Here is a 20721-nt window from a genome sequence, read left to right on the forward strand (position 1 = left end):
TCTACATTCACAGCCCTTTTGTGACCGGTCCACTCTGCTGCCTTTCCTTGGCCCTGTTTCTAGGGTTTGGATCAGCGCCCACCAGCTGGGAACTGGGTTGGAACGGCCAGGGACACCGTGGCGCCCAGGTTGCTGGCGTCTAGCCCTGCTGTGCTGCTGAGGTGTGGGCAGCAGACCCTGACCCCCAAAAAGACGCACCTCCGGGACTCCCCTGGCCCTTCCTCACCACCTTATTCTCCCTTCCCAGGTCTCTGCTTTCCCAGGAGCGTGGGGAGCGACAATGATCAAGTTTCAGGTAAGCAGGACTTTGATTCTGCCCATGAACAGGCAGTTTTGTGTCTCTGTCAGTGCCCAGGACATTGCCAGGGCTGGGGAGGACACTGGCTCTTCAGTGACCTTTCAAAAATGTGCTCTCAGGGGCCACAGCGATAGGACAGCAAGGAAGGCACTTACATACGGCTGACCTGGATTTCATCCCCAGCGTCCCACTGTGACCCCTGAGTACTGCCAGGTGTGGCACTCAAACAAATAGAATGAAAAATGCACTTTTGGAGGCCAGAACGATAGCACAGCAGGTAGGGCGTTTGCCTTGCACGCAGCCGACCCAGGTTCAATCTCTGGCATCCCATATGGTCCCCAGCACCGCCAGGAGTAATTTGTGAGTGAAGAGCCAGGAGTAACCCCTGAGCATAGCTGGGTGTCACCCCCCCCCAAAAAAAAAAGTACTTTCAGTGTTTGTATTTTTCTTCTCTTAGTTCCTAAGCAATGGTATAAAACATACTCTTTTGATATATAACTTTATTGATAAATGAATTCATTTAATGATAGTATAGTGGGGAGGGTGTTTGTTTTGCATGCTGCCAACCTGGGTTCAATCCCTGGCACCCCATATTGTCCCCTCAAACCCCTCCAGGAGTGATCCCTAGTGCAGAACCAGGAGTCAGCCCTGAGCACCATCAGGTTTAACCCAGAAATCAAAAAACAATCCCTCAATCACCACAAAAAAAAAAAAAATGACCTTCTTTCCAGAGTCACTCTTTGGGGTGTGTTGCGAGGGACACACCTGGTGGTGTTCAGGCTTTGTGCTTTGGGGAGTTGCTCTCAGGGGTGCTCAGGAACCATGTAGTGCCAGGGATGGAACCTGTGCCTCTTCCATGCAAAGCCTGAGCTCAATCTACCAAGCTCTCAGGCCCCAAACCCACTTTTACATGCATTAAAACTATTGCTGTAGTACTCAATTTAGGGACTATTTTTGGGGGAAGTGGGGGCATACCTGGCAATGCTCAGGGGGTATTCCAGACTCTACACTCAGGAATTACCTGTGGCAGTGCTCAAGGGACTATATGGGAGGCTTGGAATTGAACCCGGGTCGGCTGCATGCAAGGCAAATGCCCTCCCCACTGTACTATCACTCCAGCTCTGATACTAAAACTCTTTTGGGACAAATGGGATTATGAACATGATGTTGAACTATGAGGGGCAGGACCAGAGAGATAGTACAAAGGTTAAGGAGCTTGTCTTGTACACAGCTAACCTCAATTTGATCTCTGACACCACATATAGTCCCTTGAGCACAGAGCCAGGAGGCAGCTCTGAGCGCTGTTTGGTGTGTCCCCTCCAGAACCCCAGATAAGTTAATTAAATGGCAGTGTTGCAGTAGAGTCCTAGGGACTTGCCTACAGGAGAGCTAATGGGGGTGGTGCCATATTTCTGTAGTTTTGGTTTAGGCATCACACCCAGCAGCACTGGTATTTAGTTTTTGGATCATAAATGGCTGTACTGGTGGGTACTCACTGGCAGTGCTCAGGGGTACTCCTGGATCAGTGCTCAAGATCATCCTGGTGGTACTTGAGCAACTATGTGGCACCAGGATCCAGTTCAGGCCTGTACCCCAGCTCCTCTGAGCTTTCTCCCCAGCCCAAAGCAGGAATATGAAAGTGCAGAGTCTTCAGGATGAGGGATGTGGCTTAGCAGTACAGTGTATGCATTGCATGTGTGAAGCCCTGGACTCAAGCCTTAGTACCACTAATAGATAACTAAAATTAAGAAAATAAGGCAGTGAAGGCGTTTTGGTTTTTTGTTTGTTTTTCACCTACAGTGGTTGAAAGTAACAGTGTGGAAGACAAATAGGAGAGGATACTGAAACTCGGTCCAGGTCCCTCTGCACCCAGAGCCACTCCCCACCAGCCCAACCCCAGTCCTGGCTTTCTCCTTGGTAAACATAAACCTATCTTTGAAATTGCAGGAGGCAGTGACATTCCAGGATGTGGCCATGGTCTTCTCAGAGGAGGAGCTGGGGCTGCTGGGGCCCGCCCAGTGGAAGCTGTACCGGGACGTGATGCTGGAGAACTTCCGGAATCTGCTGTCCCTGGGTGAGCCCGGGCACCCCGTGAAACTCACTGACACTCAGGCACTCCGCAGTGTCTGTGTTCTTGGTTGTTTTTAAGTTCTGGGAGCCCAGATGTGATTCTCTGAGCTTTGGTATATAATAATAATAGAGTAATTTGTTTTTATTTTGTTTGGGGTCACACCCAGCGATGTTCAGGGCTTACTCCCAGTTCTACATTCAGGGATCATTCCTGGGGGTGCTTGGGGTTCCATCTGGGATGCCTGATCAAATCTAGGTCAGCAGCATGCAAGTCAAGCGCCCTCCTTGCTGTACAAGCTCACCAGCCTCATAGAGTAATTTTCATGTCACTAATTTCTGCAGAGCACAGACAGAATATTTCTGGTGTGACTGTGCAGACAAAAGTCTATCCCAGGCACTGAAAATGGGCTCACCATGGAGAGTAAATCACACCACTGAACCCTCATCAGTGTGTTTGCTTTCTATGCTGTGTGTAGGAAGCAGTTTGGGACTCGTGTAGGTGATTCCGGCAGATATCCAGACACCTGATTTCAGCTAGTGGTGCAGGAACATTTGAGCATCTGTCTAGAGCTCTGTACATACCCCCTCTCCTCACCAAGAGATGACTGCTGAATGAATGGGACTAATGTCAGATGTAAAAGCATGAAACTTCTAGAAGGAACTAGAGAAACGCTACATGACCTTGAGATGGTCAAAGGTATGACCCCAGAAAACTTGCACCAAGTAGAACAATGACGCATTGGATGTTACTTAGCATTTTTGAGGTTAGAGAAATAGTATAACAGGCAGGGTGCTTGCCTTGCACACGGCAGACTCAGGTTCAGTCCCTGGCACCCCATGGTCCCCCAAGCCCCACCAAGCATAATCCCTGACCACAGAGCCAGAAGGAAGCCCTGAGCATCACCAGGTGTGACTCACCCCCAAAACAATACAGACCATTGAGCTTTTGTTCTCTTTGGCTGCTGACAGGATTCCCGCCCTTCAAACCAAAGCTGATAGTCCAGCTGGAGCAAGAGGAGGAGCTGTCCATGGTGGAGATAGAAGCCCCATGGGAAGCTTGTTCAGGTGAGATGCGAGTCAGAGGGCCTCTGGGCAGAAACAGGACGCAGTGGTCATGACGTCTGCATGTATGAGATCTGAGTTTGATCCCCAGCCCTGCCAAACAAGCAAAGAAAAAAGCAAGTGTCGCCCTGTCTAAACACTGTTAGATCCTCTTTCATTCCCCGTGAAAGCTAACGTTCTGGAAGAGGATCTGGAGAGGTCGATGGTGAGTAAGGCATTTGCCTTGCATGCAACTGACTTGGGTTTGATCCCTAGTATCACATAGGATTCTCTGAGCACCACCAGGGGTCACTCCTGAGCACTGCTGGACCATGGCACAACCCAAAACACATGCACACACACACACACACACACACACACACACACACACTGCAAAAATGACCACTTTCTGACATGGAATTGGAGACCAGAGCTATTGTTAATTTAGCACGTTAGATAGGCAGAACTCTTCCCAAACTCACATGGAACATTCTGGGTCATGATGCCTTAACAGATCCTTAGGAGTCATACTGTTGTCGGTCCTCAAAGCACAATGGAATTAAGCTGGAAACCAGAATATGTGGGTGTTAAACAGTACACTTAACACTTGGATTGATGAAGAAATTGCAAGAGTAACTAAAAAATATTTTTAGTCAAATCCAAAGTAGAGGAAAAGAAACAATTAGAGCAGAATCAGCAAAATTCAGAGAGAAACTCAAAGAGGAAAAAGAAATGAAGCAAAACTGATTCTCTGACAGTGTCAATAAAATCGATAAACATTTAGCCAGACTAACAACTGGGAGGGAGAGAGAAAGAGAGAAGAAACATAAATTACTAACATTGGGGCCAGGTGATAATAGCGTTAAAGCACTTGCCTTGCATTTGGCCAACCTGAGTTCAATCTCTGACATCACAGAGTCTCCTGACCATCTCCAAAACTGTTTTCTGAGTTCAGAGATAGGTGGGTCCAAAAATCCCAAAACAAAAATCAAAACACAACCAAAACAGCAACAAGTGAAATCAAAGACGTCACTACAGAACCTATAGGTATTATAAAGGGGAAAAAGTGAATCTGGATGAAATGGGCCAATTCTTTGACAGAAACATTTTTCCAAAACTTGCAGAAGTAGTCTGAATAAGCATCTATGAAATAAATCAAAGCAGTGACAAATAAACTTCTAAAACAGGGAGATTGAGCTCATTCAGTGGTAGGGAAAGGAAGTAGAGATTCAGGGTTAGAGCAATAGCACAGTGGGCAGGTCGTTTGCCTTGCACACGGCTGGCCTGGGTTCGATTCCCAGCATCCCATATGGTCCCCCGAGCACCGCCAGGTGTGATTCCTGAGTGCAGAGTCAGGAGTAACCCCTGAGCATCACCAGATGTGACCGAAAAAGAAAAAAAAAAGGGGAGATTCAGATCCAGAGTGACAGTACAGCAGGGTGGGTGTTTGCCTTGCACACAGCTAACCTGGGTACGATCCCTGGCATCCATATGGTCCCCTGAGCCCTAGCAGGAGTAATTCCTGAGTGCAGAGCCAAGAGTAAACTCCGAGCATCGCCAGGTATGAGAAGGAAAAAAAAAGTGATGATCCCAGGAATCCTCTGAGGGTTAAATGTCCTCAGTTAAGGACAGCTAAGCTTCGGATGGGCTGATGAGAGTAGCTAGTACAGCAGTATACATAATGGTCTGCACTCAAAATGCTGTTATTCTCTCTTCTGCTGCCCACAAAATGCTTGTGTTTCTCTTGCTAACTAAAGTCATTCCAAGAATGTAAATGAAGGGGCTGGAGCAATAGTACAGTGGGGAGGGCATTTGCCTTGTCCAGTCCAGGTTCGATCCCTGGCATTTGCCAGGAGTAATTCTTATGTGCAGAGCCAGGAGTAACCCCTGAACATTGCCAGGTGTGCTGCGCCCCCCCCCACCCCCCACCCAAACAAAAATAGAATGTAAAGGAAATCGTCAAGGTTGCCTGAGTTTATTTGCCTGAATGGCTTCTACTAAGGAAGAAGACAATTAAAATGTATTTCTCTCAATTCATAGGGCTAACTAGACATTTGAGCTTTCTTTTTTTTTTTGCTTTTTGGGTCATAACCAGCGATGCTCAGGGGTTACTCCTGGCTCTTCACTCAGGAATTACTCCTAGCGGTGCTCAGGGGACCATATGGGATACTGGGAATCGAACCCAGGTCGGCTGCATGCAAGGCAAATGCCCTACCCGCTGTGCTATCACTCCAGCCTCTTAACTAGAATTTAAAAGGAAATAATTTAGTATTTACAACAACAGTAGCATCATCGATACTGAGTTGGTTGCTCTAGGAGGCTGGACTGATTCATTTTCTTAAACTCTGAAGCAGGATTACTAAGAAGATGTAATCAGTTCTCACCCAACTCTCATCAAAAGATGAGTTTAGAGGCTGGAGCGATAACACAGCAGGTAGGGTGTTTGCTTTGCACGCGGCCAACCCAGGTTCAATTCCCAGCATCCCCTATGGTCCTCCAAGCACCACCAGGAGTAATTTCTGAGTGCATGATCCAGGAGTAACCCCTGTGCAATACCAGGTGTGACCCAAAAAGAAAAAAAAAAGATGATGGAACTCTTGCAGTACATCGTTTCTTCTGGAAATTAGGTTCGTTTGTATATTGGGTTTGACACTGTTCTCATCAGTGTACTACTATTTGTAGTAAAATAGAATTAAAATTGAGATATTATACTCAGCGCTCCTCCCACTCCTGTTCCTGTGTCATTTTAGCACTCAACCCCCCCCCCCCCCTGGGGTGTTGATGCCCACTTTGGGAAAGTCTGGACATGAAGATAATCAGCTCATTAGCGAAGCATCATAGGATGCCTTCAGCATAAAGTAAACATACAGATCATTTTCTACTTTCCGTCACAGGGTTTAACACAGAATCTTATAAAGAAACAAACACTACCATGCCACAACCAGAGTACGAATAAAGAAATTATCAGGACAACAAATATCCGTCCCCTTTAAACGGTATTATTTCCAATCTGAGTCTATTCCTTTCTGTATTTTTTTTTTGAGGAGATCCACACCTGGCAATGCTCAGGGGTTATCCCTGGCTCTGCACTCAGGAATCATTCCTGATTCCTGTACTATCACTGTGGCCCCTTCCTTTTTGTTTTCTTCTTGGAAGAAAACAAAAGCCCATGGTAAACCAGTGCTATCATATGGATAGTTTGATTAAATAGGACAGCCATGTCCAGACTGTTGAAAACCACGACTTTGAAGAATATCAGTAGCCAAAACTAAGTAGATTTCACTTACATTCCAGGTATAGCCAAAAGAAGCCTTTTGTTAAAAAAAATTTTTTTTGAGAGAGGGCGACTGGAGAGAGTAGGGGGTTTGGGTCACACCTGCAGTGCTCAGGGGCTGCCCCTGACTTTGTGCTTGGGTGTCATTACCAGCAGTGCTCAGAGGGCAATGTGGTACCAGGAGTTGAATTTGCACCTTGTGCATACAAAGCACACGCTCGGTGCTTTCAGCCATCTGTCTGCTTCAAGAGCCATTTATTCAGTATTAAAGTTAAACTTCCTGTCTCATTGGGATTTCATATAGTCATCTCAGTGCAGAAATTTTATAATAGCTGAACAAAAGCATGCATGTATACATCTATCTAAATTCTCTTTATTCCGTAGATACCAAGAACCAACATAATAAGCTGAACATTCAAAAAGTGGAATTGAGCTGCTTTCCCCACAAGGAACTTTCCTCCCGGCATACCTGCCCACATGGTGCAGTGAGGTTTCCCCGATGTCTGGCATCCCTGAAAAAGTTTCAAGGGATTATTTCTCAGCTGCAAAAACAAGGTGATGCCTCCTGCCAGGATTGGACAGAAAAACCCAACCCAAGTTCCAAAGGTGGGAACTATGAGCCGAGCCAGAGAGAGAAGGATGCCAGTCACATTAAAGATCAGGAATCTCCACCCAGGACAGGCCAGCAGCTCTGGAAGAAAATGTATTTGACCAAGCTGCATAACAGTCAGTGTCAGCACAGCACCATGAAAAATAACTTACACAGCATCAGTTCTATGTCACCTCATCATCACAACCCAGAGATACAGGGAACAGAAAAAAACTGCAGCTGCCATGACCATGGGGAAGACACCAAGAGGGGGTCTATGCTTCCTCAAGACTCAGTTTGCACAGCCCAGAAGGCCACTCCAGGTAATGAGGACAGAAGGTCCCTCTGTGACAAAGCCAGCTCTGCCACTCACCACCGGCAGTCATATGTTGAAGGGAAGCCCCATCTGTCTGGCCTCTGTGGAGGGGCCTGTAGTCACACTTCATGTTTCCATATTCTTAGAAACGAGGATTGTGGTCTTGCGCGCTCGTGCCAGCAGTTCCATCGGTGGGCGCTGACAGAGGAGAAGCCCTGCAAAGGTATCTCCAGCCACAACTTCAGACAGTGCCCCTGTCAGCAGATGTACGGACTTATTCACACAGGAGAAACGGCCCACGGATGCAGCATGTATGAGAAAGCCCTCAGTCGCGGCTTAGACCACAGCAGTCTGTGGAGGGTCCACCCTAGGGAGGAGCCCCACGAGTTCACAGAGACTGGGAATGTCTTTAGTCAGAGTTCACGTTCTCTTGCCCATCAGAAGACACTCTCAGAAGAGAAACGCCCCACGGAGGCAGGATGTGGAAAGGGTCCTATCCGTGGCTTGCATCTCAGCCCACAGCAGAGAGTTGAGATGGAACAGATTCCCCGTGACTCTGAGGAGGGCATCCGTGGCTTCTGTCTCCCTCCGCCCTTACCGGACCTTCACCGTGTCCACAGTAGGGAACAGCCATGTAGACACCACGCATATCCGAACAGTGCCAGCCAGGATTCCCACCTCCCAGGCCATCCTAAAATGTGCTCCGCAGAGAAGCTGTACAAGGAGTGTGGGAATGGCCTCAGTTGGGGTTCAAAGCCGAAGGATCACAAGAGAGTCCCAGGTGGGGAGAAGCCCCACGCATGCAGACTGTGTGGGAAAGGCTTCAGTCACAGGTCCGTTTTGAACGTGCACCAGCGGGTCCACACGGGCGAAAAACCTTACAAATGTCAGGCATGCGACAAGGAGTTCAGCCGGAGCTCATACCTCCAGGCGCATCAGAGGATTCACACCGGCGAAAAACCCTTCAAGTGTGAGGAGTGTGGGAAGGGCTTCAGCCGCCATGCCTACCTCCAGGGCCACCAGCGTGTGCACACGGGTGAGAAACCCTACAAGTGCCAGGCATGCGGCAAGGGCTTCAGCCGGAGTTCCCACCTCCAGGGCCACCAGCGCGTCCACACTGGCGAAAAGCCGTTCAAGTGCCAGGCATGTGGCAAGGGCTTCAGCTGGAGCTTTAACCTTCAGATCCACCAGAGGGTCCACACTGGAGAGAAACCCTACAAGTGTGGGCAGTGCGAGAAGGGCTTCAGCAAGGCCTCAACGCTCCTGGCCCACCAGAGAGTTCACACGGGAGAGAAGCCGTACCACTGCAGTGAGTGTGGCAAGAGCTTCAGCCAACGAGCCTACCTGCAGAGTCACCAGAGCGTGCACACCGGGGAGCGGCCTCACATCTGTGAGGTGTGCGGCAAGGGCTTCAGCCAGCGGGCCTACCTGCAAGGCCACCAGAGGGTCCACACGCGCATGAAGCCCTACAAGTGTGAGGCGTGCGGGAAGGGTTTTAGTCAGGGCTCGCGCCTGGAAGCCCACCGGCGGGTGCACACAGGAGGGAAGCCCTACAAGTGCCAGGTGTGCCCGAAGGGCTTCAGCGAGAGCTCCCGCCTCCAGGCCCACCAGCGGGTCCATGCCGAAGGGAGGCCCTACAAGTGCCAACAGTGTGGCAAAGGCTTCAGTGGGTTCTCGAGCCTGCAGGCCCACCACAGGGTCCACACGGGTGAGAGACCATACAAATGCGAGGTGTGTGGGAAGGGCTTCAGTCAGCGGTCCAACCTTCAGGCCCACCAGAGGGTGCACACGGGAGAGAAACCATATAAATGTGATGCCTGTGGGAAGGGCTTCCGCTGGAGCTCGGGCCTCCTCATTCATCAGCGGGTCCACAGCGGAGAGAAATTCTATCAAAACGAAAGGTACAGCGCAGACGACCCATCATCCAAGGACCCGTACAGAAACAGGGTTCCGTGAGAATGGCATGCTTGTGTCCACGAGGAGGAGCTGGAAGCGTTCCTTCACCAGCATTGCCCTGCTAGAAAATCATTTTACAATAGGAAGCGGCATGTTTTCCTGCGTGACTGGAACTTCTCTGATCATCAGGTTCTTGAGGGGGATTCCAGAATGGATTTTGTCAGAATGTAACTTCCCTTTACTCATTGCACTGGGGCTCATACAAGATAAGAGTATGGCCAGGGACTTAACAAAACTGCAGTGGTGTCCTCGCCCCGCAGTGTCCATTAGAACTAGGGACTTCCTTCATTGCTAAATTGACAAAACCAAGATGCTGTACCGCTAAGTGTAGGGGCTCAGGGGCTCAGAACTTTGGCTAATGGGCCATGTGCCAAGACCATTTTTGAAAGTTTTAAGTCTATTCCAGAAAGCCTTTCAAGAATGGATTTGGAAAAGGGATGTTGCGTGTGACCTTCATAGAAGCACTTGAAGTGAATAAGTATTATTTTGAAACATCAACCGTCAAGCAGTATTGTGATCTGAACTGACTTAAGTTTGGCTATCATCTTTTTGGGGGAACTGGTACCCATCCTTCGTTCCATCCTAAGCAGGGAGGTGCTGTATTTCTCACTGTTCAGGCTGTGTGTGTGTGTGTGTGTGTGTACACGTGTGCTTAAGTTCCCATACTTCTTTTACTGACAGTACTAGCTGATCAGTGTTTGCAGTGGTCTTTTCAAAACTGGGACACTGCATTTCAATTCATTGAGTTTTCACTGCCACTTATGTGCTACGGTAGAGTTTTTGAATAATTGGGAAGTGTCAGAAGTGGTAACTAATGAAATTCTTTCTTAAATAAATGTCCAAAATACAATACTTGCATTTTTGGTCTCTGTGTTTCCATCACAGTCCTTTGGATCTGACTATTTCTGTTGCTGCTTCTATTTTTTTTTTTTTTTGGCTTTTTGGGTCACACCCAGCAATGCTCAGGAGTTAGTCCTGACTCTGTTCTCAGGGATCACTCCTGGCAGTGCTCAGAGGACTATATGGTATGACGGGGATCAAACCAGGAACTGGTCTCAGTGAATAGAACCACAGCAGAGGCATCAAGGAGAATTAAGAAAAAGACAGAAATAAGAGAAACAGTGCAGGGCCAGGGAGTTAGCAGCTTTGTGGACTAAGAGCCCAACTGTCCTTCCAGTTCAATATTTATTGCTTGGAACCAGGATCATTAGAAGAAGGAGAACAACATTCCTTGATTAATTGTCTAACTCTTCTGTCTGGGCAAAATTTTTACAAATCCAAGTTCCTGGTTCTATCAGGACAAACATCTTTGTTGTGGCCTTATATCAGGTGATTGTTTCTTCTGGGGGAAAGAGCAGAAAAGAGTGTCACAGGAACCTGCCTCAGTGCTTTCCTGACATCTGCTTCCTGTTTTCTTCCCATTCAACCTTGTTTAATCCTTTCTTCCCAGCAGACTTCAGGGTGCCCCGCTGAACTATCTCTCTGGCCCCAGAAATCCTAGGATTTGAATGTGTTTCTTTATTTCCTTCCCTGCAAGCACTGTCTGATGGCCCCGGAACCATACACCTATGGAAAGGCCTCAAATAAAAAACTGGATAATGGGACGGAGAACTCGGTGGGCTAGATGCAGGTTTTGCTTGCTGGAGGCTAGGTTCAATGTCTAACACCTCATAGTCTCCTAAACACAGGATTAAGAGCAATCCCTGAGCACAGAGCCAGGAGTAATTCCCAAGCACTGCAGGGTGTGGCCCCAAAACCAAAGAAGGAGAGAAAAACTGGACAATACCAAATCTAGAAAGGTCACACAGCCACTCAAGTTCTTAGGCACTGCTATAGCAATGCAGAGCACTTTGAAACACTGTGTAGTGATTACAAAGTGGTTACACAGCATACAGTACAGCACCCCATGGAAAGAGGCTCAGGCAAAGGTGAGAGTTTTTCATGACATTATTATGACTGAAAAATCTCAGGCCCACCCACATGTCCTTCAGCTGGGGAATGGGAAACAAACTCTTCTCTCCACACCTGGAATGTTGCTCAGCCAAAGAAGAAACTACAAAGTAGCGGCATCCCAGATGCACTCGGTGAAAGGAGAGAAGCCAGACTCACAAGGCAACCTCTGTGATTCCATTTCTATGACATTCTGGAACAGGTAAGAATACAAGGACAGGGCACAAATCAGTGTTTCCCTGGAAAGAGGACATGGGAGTGATAAGATACTGTTTTGAGTGAGGGAAGAATTCCACATCTTGATTTCTGGAGGGGTAGATGCTAGATTTCCCAGAGCTGCACATTGAAAGTACACATTCAGGTTTCTGGATCTGTCAGCCCTGAAACTGGAAAAATAGCACTGGGAATTCAAGGGCTTGCTGAACACACAGGTTTCACCCCACACACACACACATACACACACCATATCTTGTCCCCAGGACTTCCAGGAGTAACCTCTGAATAACTCAGTATCGCCTGGACATCCCCTTCCCAAACTATAATTCACTGGATGCTAATATGGTTAGTGAGTTGTGCATCAACTCTGTCCTCAATTCTAGAACATTATCAGCTCCTCAAATGAAAACCATTGTCCAATCAAAGTCACCCCATTCTGTTCAGATAATATCCTCCCTTAGCACCATGAGCAAAACGTAATTTTTGTCTTATCCATGGTTCCTCCTTCTCAATGCTGCCATATTGGTGACATCTTCAGGGTTAGGGGAATAAGACCCATTGTAATTACTGGTTTTGGCATATTGAATACACAATGGATAGCTTACGAGGCTCTGCCTTGCGGGCGGAATACTCTCCGTAGCTTGCCAGGCTTTCCAAGAGGGATAGAGGCTTTTAGGGTGGCCTCTAATCGCCCTTGTAGGTGTTACCATGGTTCAAACCATATTTGAACCCACATTATAAGACACTAAATTCCCATCTCCCAGAACTGCCGTACCATATTTGATGGGGTTCAAATATGGTTACACCTACAAGGGCGATTAGAGGCCTCCCCAAAAGCCTCTATCCCTCTCAGAAAGCCTGGCAAGATACCGAGAGTATTCCACGCACACGGCAGGGCCTTGCAAGCTATCCGTTGTGTATTCGATATGCCAAAAACATTAATTACAACGGGTCTCATTCCCCTGACCCTGAAGGCATCACCAATATGGCAGCATTGAGGATGAGAAAGGAGAGGCCGATAAAATCTCAAGGCTGAACTAGGCTGCCACAATAAAGGAAGACAAAAATGATCATCTGTACTTTCAATGCACATACACTAGCATCAGATGTATCCATCGAGGACCTGATGGTACAAGCGCGAAAGATCAAGTACGACATCATTTGTCTGACCGAGACAAGAAGACACCAATCTCATCATGCCATTTTCGACACTGGAGAAGAATTATTCCTCGGAACATGCAATAAAAGAGGTGTTGTAGGCATCGGTGTCCTTCTCAACACGAACTTGGCCATGAGCATTGATTCATTTGAATGCCTAACAACCCGAATTGGATGTTTACATTTGAATAGATGTGGCTCACTGCCGGCAGTTTCTATCTTCGTTGTCTACGCACCAACATCCAATTATGATGAAGGAGAAGTTGAGAAGTTCTACATGGAGCTGGAGAAGTTCTGTAAAGAAGAACACGCCTTCTACAAGATCATTGTGGGTGATTTTAATGCCAAGATAGGACCGAGAAGATCAGCCGAAGAATTTCACATCGGGACCCATGGCCTAGAATGGAACGAACAGGGTGAGAGACTGTCTGAGTTCATCATGTTGACCAAGACCATCCATGGTAACTCAAGATTCCAGAAGGCCGAATCTAAACGTTGGACATGGGAGTCTCCGGTGGACGATTCCACAATGAAATAGACCACATCATATTCAATCGACAGTTTTGCCTGACCGATGTGGCTGTTGTCCCAAAATTCCAAAAGGAATCGGACCACCATCTCCTTCATGCAAAATTCTACTTCACAGAGCGGGGAGAAAGGGCTGCAAAGTTTAAGAAGAGAACTCCCAGAACGACCACCAACTGGGAGCTCTTTGGCACTATTACTGCAACATGGGAAGATGCCATTGTTGACAACATTGATGAGGAATACAATCAACTGGTTCAACACCTCCATGAATGTGCGAGGAACGCCAAGAGAGAGATAGCCACAAAAAAAAAAAAGTCTGTCTTCGAAAACTCTTGAGCTTATTCATCAACGTGGTTTGGCGCATACCTCAGACAACTGCAAGCGAACGTTCGAGCTCGCAAAGCAGTGCAGAGATGTGATCAAGGAAGACCTCAAAGAGAGAAGAGCAGAAGTGCTGGTAGATGCGGCAGAAGCCGGGAAAAGTATTCGTAACACCCACCTGTCCTTCGCCAACTACAAGACCAACATGACTGCCCTCCGATGTCCTGATGGATCTATCAAATCTTCCAGAAAGGTCATGGAGAAGATTATCCATGACTTCTACTCAGATCTCTTCGATAGCCATGTCCACCTGCCAACATACCAAATTCCACAGGATGGATATGTCGTTCCCAATGTTCTCCCTTCCGAAATCTGACACGCCATTTCGTCAGTAAAGAAACGAACAGCACCCGGCTCAGACAAGGTCAGACCCGAACACCTGAAGAACCTGCCGTCAATACTCATCAATACCTGGCTCGGCTCTTCACACGCTACCTGTCTGAATGCAAGGTTCCGTCCCAATGGAAAACCAGCAGGACTGTACTACTGTACAAGAAGGGAGACATCCATGACATTGGCAACTATTGCCCGATCTGCCTATTGTCTGTCATCTATTAACAAGTTGTTCACTCAAGTCATCCTGAATAGAATTGGCAGAACACTAGATGAAGGACAACCATGTGAGCTAGCCGGGTTCTGCAAAGGATTCAGCACCATCGACCATATCCACATGATAACCAAGCTCATTGAGGTTTCTCGGGAGTTCAAGATGCCGCTCTGTTTAACGTTCATTGATTTAAAGAAGGCCTTTGATTTTTTTGAGACGGAAGCGGTTATAGAAGCCCTAGCCAATCAGGGCGTTCAAACTCAATATATCAGGATCCTCAGTGAGCTGTATTACGGATTCACTACCAGGACCTCACCATTCTATAAAGAAGTAATCATTGATGTCAAGAGAGGGGTTCGGCAGGGTGATACCATTTCACCAAAACTCTTCAGTGCCACACTCGAGAACATCATGTGACAACTGGAATGGGAAGGAATGGGAGTGAAGATAGATGGTCGGCAACTACACCACCTCCGCTTTGCTGATGACATTGTTTTAATAACACCAAACATCAGCCAAGCGGCACAAATGCTGGCGGACTTCAACCGTGAGTGTGGAAAGGTCAGACTACAGCTGAATCTTACGAAGACAATGTTTATGAAAAACAGTCTCGTTCCTGACGCTCCATTCGCTCTCAATGGTACGACCATCTCCGAATGCAACGGTTATGTGTACCTAGGTCGAAAAGTCAACATGACAAATGACCTGGCACCCAAGCTGCACAGGAGGAAGAGAGCGGCTTGGAACGCCTTCAAGAGCATTGAAGAAATAGCTAAGAGGACGAAGAACCTCCGGCTCCAGGCACATCTCTTTGATTCCACTGTTCTTCCTGCATTAACATATGCCTCAGAGACCTGGGCCCTACGCAAACAGGATGAGAATGCTATTCGGGTCTCCCAAAGAGGAATTAAAAGAGCTATGCTTGGAGTATCACGTTTCACTCAAATGAGAAAAAGAATCCGAAGTTTCGACCTCCGTCCACAATCAAGAATCAGGGACGCTGTCTCGTTTGCCAAGGTGTCAAAAATCAGGCTGATCACATAATGAGATTTAGAGATGACCACTTGACTAGAGCTGTTACCGACTGGATTCCATGGGATGTCAAAAGATGGCGTGGCCACCCACCTACCAGATGGTCAGACTTCTTCATCAAGGTCATGAGTGATCGGCTCTTCATGTTCCTAGAGCGAAGAGATGCCATTGGGCTACACTAGCACGTGACAGGGACAAATGGAGACGTTACTGGTGCCCGCTCGAGCAAATCGATGATTAACAGGAAATCAAGTGATCATGGTACCTCTTGGTAATATTTGGAGAGCCCACATTCACTTTGACATCCACCACTCCTTCAGTGTTAGCAGTGCCCACGACACTTTCACAGTTCCTATATTTCCTTTCTGCTTCCCATAAAACTTGTGGGGTTTTTTTGTTGGTTTGGTTTGGTTTGATTTTTTGACTCTGGTCATAGAGCAAACTTCGCTTTCCACTTCGATACGGCCACGTTCTTTAAAATGTGTCAGTTATTTTTCCAGGCTTGGGCGGTTGAGAAAATTGGAAATAATGTGGGAAGATGCAATGGTGGTGGGATTAGTATTGGAATATTGAATGCCTGTAACAAATCAGCATGAACAACTTTCTAAAAAATAAAATGACAAAAGAAAAAGAAAGGTTTAAAAAAAAAAAAAACATGAATAACCCAAGAACTCCAGATTAACCAAACCCAGAGCTGTCAAAACCACGGTCCGTGATGCGCCCTGTCCGCGCGCTCCCTGCTGGGAAATGTAGTCCGGAAGTCGCGTGGAGTTGCAGGCCTTTCCGCTCGGGCATGTCGGGAGTTGTAGTCCGGAGCCGGACTGTGCTCAAAGTCACTTCCGCCGCGGGAAGACGAGGTCGGCGCCGAGGTATCGCGCCGGGAGGTGAGTTGTACGCGCGCCCTCGGGCTCCTCAGCCATGCCGTGTTGGGCGTGGAGCCAGCGCAAACCCCGGCGCTGCTTCCCCCGGCGAGGGAGACCTGGAGGCGCCCGGCGCTTTGCATCCGCTCGGCGGAGCTTCCCGCGTCGTACTCGGAGTTGGCGGGGCTCGCGCTGCCCCGGACCTGCCCGCACGCCCCGCGTCGCCTTGCGGTGAACAGTGCGGTCACTTGCCTTCCCCGCCCTCCGCTACCTGACGGCCGGCCAGACCCGGACCGACTGCGTGTCCCCCGGATTCCCGTAGGGAAGCGCCCGCGAGCCCGGGCCGCACCCGCCCCGCCCCACACGCCTAAGAGACCCCCACCCCGGCCCCGCACGCCCGGGAGACCCCCGGCCCCGTTGCCTGCGATCCCCCACGCCCTGCACCCGGACGCCTAAGACACCTCGAGTCCCTCATGCCTGCGAGCCTCCGCCCCGTCCCCGTTGCCCGCCAACCCCCCCGGCTCCGCACTCCCGCGAAACCCCCGCCCCCCACCTTGAGTCCCCCTCCCCGGCCCCGCACGCCCGCGAGCACCCCGTCCCGCACGCCTGCTCGCCGCCCTGAATTAGGGGGGACCGGCGACCGGAGGCGGGTGCCAGGCAGAAGCCGCGGAGGCGCCGGAGCGCCCTGCCCACAGAACTGCCTCCCAAGTGACCACTAGTGCGGGAGGCCCCGCGGTGCAGATGTCATGCAGCCCCGCTGCTCTGTCCCCGGGTTTCCTTGTCCCTGTTTGCCGTCACACGGGAGAGAGAGAGACTGTGGGCCTAACTTCGAGCACTTGCTGGGAGCCGACAGAGGGACAGGCATTACCAATTAAAGTTCCTGCACGTCCCCCGAGAATTAGATTTCTGAGGCTGCAGGTGACTCGGGACAGCACAGCCCCCTCCGGATTCCTGATTTTTCATTTTCTGGGGAGCACCCACTTACTAAGAACTGGAAACTGCGAATTATGGGGGGGGGGGACCCACGCTCTCTGTAACTGCTTACAGGCAAATGGAGAGAGGTCCAGTGAGGTTAAGGACTTGCTTGAGGCTTGACAAAACAGTGAATGCAGAAAAGGCTCTAAAAAACGGAAAGGAAGTTCACAACCTAGAGGAAATTCGCCCTTGGGAGAATTTTTCTCTGTGTACCTGGAAGAAGCAGCCAGAAAAATCGAATCTTTTATCCAAAATGCTCCACGTCCGAAGTCTCTCCTTCGCCTCCCCTTCAAATGTCACCTCTCCTCAACTCCACACTTCCACTTCGGAAAAAGGCCCTATTTTTGGAAGAGGCTGTTACCTGACAGACCTTCCCTAAGGAGCTCCGCGCCACTCAGCCGCCTTTGCTTCCTTGTATCCACAGGCACCATCTCCTTTCCCCAGCTCTGGCTGTTGGGGAGAGCCTGTGTCCTGGCTGCCTCTTGAGCCCCCTTATTTTAGGGGGCTCCTAGAGGTGATTGATTTAAAATTAATCAATTTTAAATTACGCCCCCAGGACTTGAGCAATAGTTTATAGGTGGTGAGGCGCTTGCCTTGCACACAGCCAACTAGGGTTTTGATCCCCCACATCCCATATGGTCCCCCGAGCCCCACTAGGAGTGATCCCTGAGCGTAAAGCCAGCTCTGAGTATCGCTGGGTGAGCCCCAAACAACCCAGCAAACAGAAATTGATTTTCCTCTGCTCATCTGCCTTCATTCATTTTCACCACTGGAGCCTCCAGAGCTGCTTGGGGGGAAGTTGTCTTGCAGGGTTGGATCAGATCACCAGGATTTGAATGTGGGCGTTTTGAATGTTGAACTGCTCCACTTCGACCCCTGGTACGGGGCACTCAGAGGCAATGAGAGGCACGTTAGGACTGTCATGGGGTCGCGCCTGCACAGAGGCAGCTGGGGAGCCCGGGATTCTTGGGGACTCCGTTGCCTGTGTCCGACTAAGCCCCTTAGCCTGGCTGCAGCTCATGGGACTGAGGCCTCACCCCCAGGTGGACGAGCCGTACCCCCATTCTCTCCCTGATGATGCCTTCTTTCCCCCAGTTCTACGCCTTCCCCAGGAGGAAGAGGAGAAAAATGACCAAGTTCCAGGTATGTTTCATAAAATGGGTTTTACATCCTCTGTTCTGTAAAGCTGTACTTCATGAAATGGCATCTCGGATCCCGAAATGTGGATGAGCTTTTCTCCTACTCAGGGCAAAAGGTGTCATCAGGGAAATCGCAGGAACAGCTGAGTGGGAAAATTGCCATGAAAACTACTTCCATCGGAAATTATGCCCTCAGCAACGGGCTGGAAAACAGCTGCAAAGAGAGAGAGGCAGAGAGCTGGTTTTCATTTGGGGTGGGGGTTTGGTTTTATTTGGGGTCCACATCATGGCTTACTCCTGATCCTGTGCTCAGGGATCACTCCTGGTGGGCACAGGGGACCCATAGAGTGCCAGGGAAACCAAGGTCACACTATCACAAGGCAAAGCACTTTAGCTCCCTAACTGTGGTCTGAGTCTGCCCAGTGGAGATGGGGTGACATCACAGCTGATACATATTTTTTTTTCTTTTTGGGTCACACCTGGCGATGCACAGAGGTTACTCCTGGCTCTGCACTCAGAAATTACCCCTGGCGGTGCTCAGGGACCATATGGGATGCTGGAAATCGAACCCAGGTCGGCCGCGTGCAAGGCAAACGCCCTACCTGCTGTGCTATTGCTCCAGCCCCATAGCTGATACATATTCTAGTCTTTTCAGGAAACACCCTATTCATGAGCTGGGGGTGGCACACGATTGAGGAACATGCAGTAATCATCATGCTTATCGAACATGGCAGAGAAACGTTATGGCAGGTGTGTGATAGGCAACTAGTGGGCAAGGAAAAGTCCCCTGGGCAGTTCTGGGGCCCATCAGTGCAGAGGTGAGCTGAAGGCCCGCTTTAGTCTAATCAGAGCCAAGAGCATGTCTGAGGGGTGACTCCTCCCAGGCGTTACCATCCCGCCCCCCACCTCCAGGCCTCAAACCTCCAGTCTGCTTTGAGGCTTTTCAGAACCCCATAGGGGTCCTTCTAAACCTTGGTGTGGGGGAGCAATGATCTGGGGCAAAGTTGCAAAAAAAAGCTTGGCTAGAAGTTCTTAGAGGCACTCAAGGGATTGCGACTTACCAGTCTCTTCCTTTTTTGTTGATTTATTTGTAAGAGTTAATGTTTGTAAAAAGTGCCCACATTATAAATGGTTTCAGAGTAGCAATTTTCTGCTTTCCCACTTTTTTTTTTCTGTTTTGGACCACACGTGGCAGTGATCTAGGCTTACTTGAAGCTCTGTGCTCATGAATCACACCCGGCAGGGTTCGGGGGATTATATGGGGTGCCTGAGATCAAAACAAGATTCGCCTCCTGCAAGGCAAACACTTTTGTCCCCTACCCTCTGTGCTATGGCTTTGGCCCCTTTTTTTGAGTGACCACATGGAGTGCGTCCAGCAGCATGGGGCACGTGAGTGAGGCAACACGACCCAAGCACAGGGACCTCAGCAACCCCTTTTTTTTTTTTATCTTTTTTTTATTAGTGAAACACCATGAGGTACAGTTATAGACTTATAAATTTTTGTGCTTGGTTTTCAGTTATACAATGATCAAGTACCCATCCCTCCACCAGTGCCCATCCTCCCCCACCATGTGTCCTAGCATCCCTCCCAACCCCCATCCCCCCTGTCCCACCCTACCGCTGTGGCAGGGCATTCCTCCTTGTTCTCTCTCTCTTCTTTTGAGTACTGTGTTTTGCAAGAGAGGCATTGAGTAGCAATCATGTTTGGTCTATAGACTACTTTTAGCATGTCTCTCCCACCCTGGGAGGGTCTTCACAACACCCTTTATTTGGTGCTCTCTTCTCTATCTCAGCTTCCTTTTCACCTAGCACATGTGGCTGGCCTTGAAGTCATGGAGCAAAATTCCTGGTACTAATCTCAGCCATTCCTGGGTGTTAGTCTCCCGTTTTGTTGCTTTATGTTCCCCAGATGAATGCAATCTTCTGTGTCTATGCCGCTCTTTCTGACTCATTTCGCTTAACATGATACTTTCCATGTAGTACCACTTGTATGTAAATTTCATAACTTCATCTTTTCTAACAGCTACATAGTACTCCATTGTGTAAATGTACCAAAGTTTCTTTAACCAGTCATCTATTCTCGGGCACTCAGGTTTTTTCCAGATTCTGGCTGTTGTAAAGAGTGCTGCAATGAACAAACAATTGCAGATGAGCGACCCCTTTTGTTGATTTTTGTTTTGTTTGGGTTTTTTGCATCTAAGATGATAATTTAATGAAAATGAACAATCATGTAAGTGAAGAGTTGGGATCAGAAATAGCAGGGGCTTGGGTGCACAGAGCAAGTCAGAAATATCCTAAAGAGCCCCAGTTTGGACTGTGTGGAAGGTCAGTGCAGCGGGGGCACTCGGGGTGAGTGGAACACCGACCAGAAGGTGCTGTGGGAGGGATCGG

The 20721-nt window shown here is 48.9% G+C and overlaps 1 protein-coding gene across 1 annotated transcript in view; it reads left to right on the forward strand.

Annotated features, from left to right (window-relative positions):
- The window catches only part of LOC130043367 (zinc finger protein 112-like), a 32019-nt gene that overhangs the window by 1063 nt on the left and 10235 nt on the right, over positions 1 to 20721 (forward strand). Inside the window, exons 2-6 of the mRNA XM_056135623.1 lie at positions 248 to 295; positions 2246 to 2372; positions 3338 to 3433; positions 7068 to 9535; positions 18287 to 18334. Coding sequence (XP_055991598.1) covers positions 281 to 295; positions 2246 to 2372; positions 3338 to 3433; positions 7068 to 9535; positions 18287 to 18334 — 2754 coding nt within the window. The 5' untranslated portion in view covers positions 248 to 280. The remainder of the gene's footprint in view (positions 1 to 247; positions 296 to 2245; positions 2373 to 3337; positions 3434 to 7067; positions 9536 to 18286; positions 18335 to 20721) is intronic.

The sequence above is a fragment of the Sorex fumeus genome, unplaced genomic scaffold (assembly GCF_029834395.1).
Source record: "Sorex fumeus unplaced genomic scaffold, SorFum_2.1 ptg000122l, whole genome shotgun sequence".
NCBI lineage: Eukaryota > Metazoa > Chordata > Mammalia > Eulipotyphla > Soricidae > Sorex > Sorex fumeus.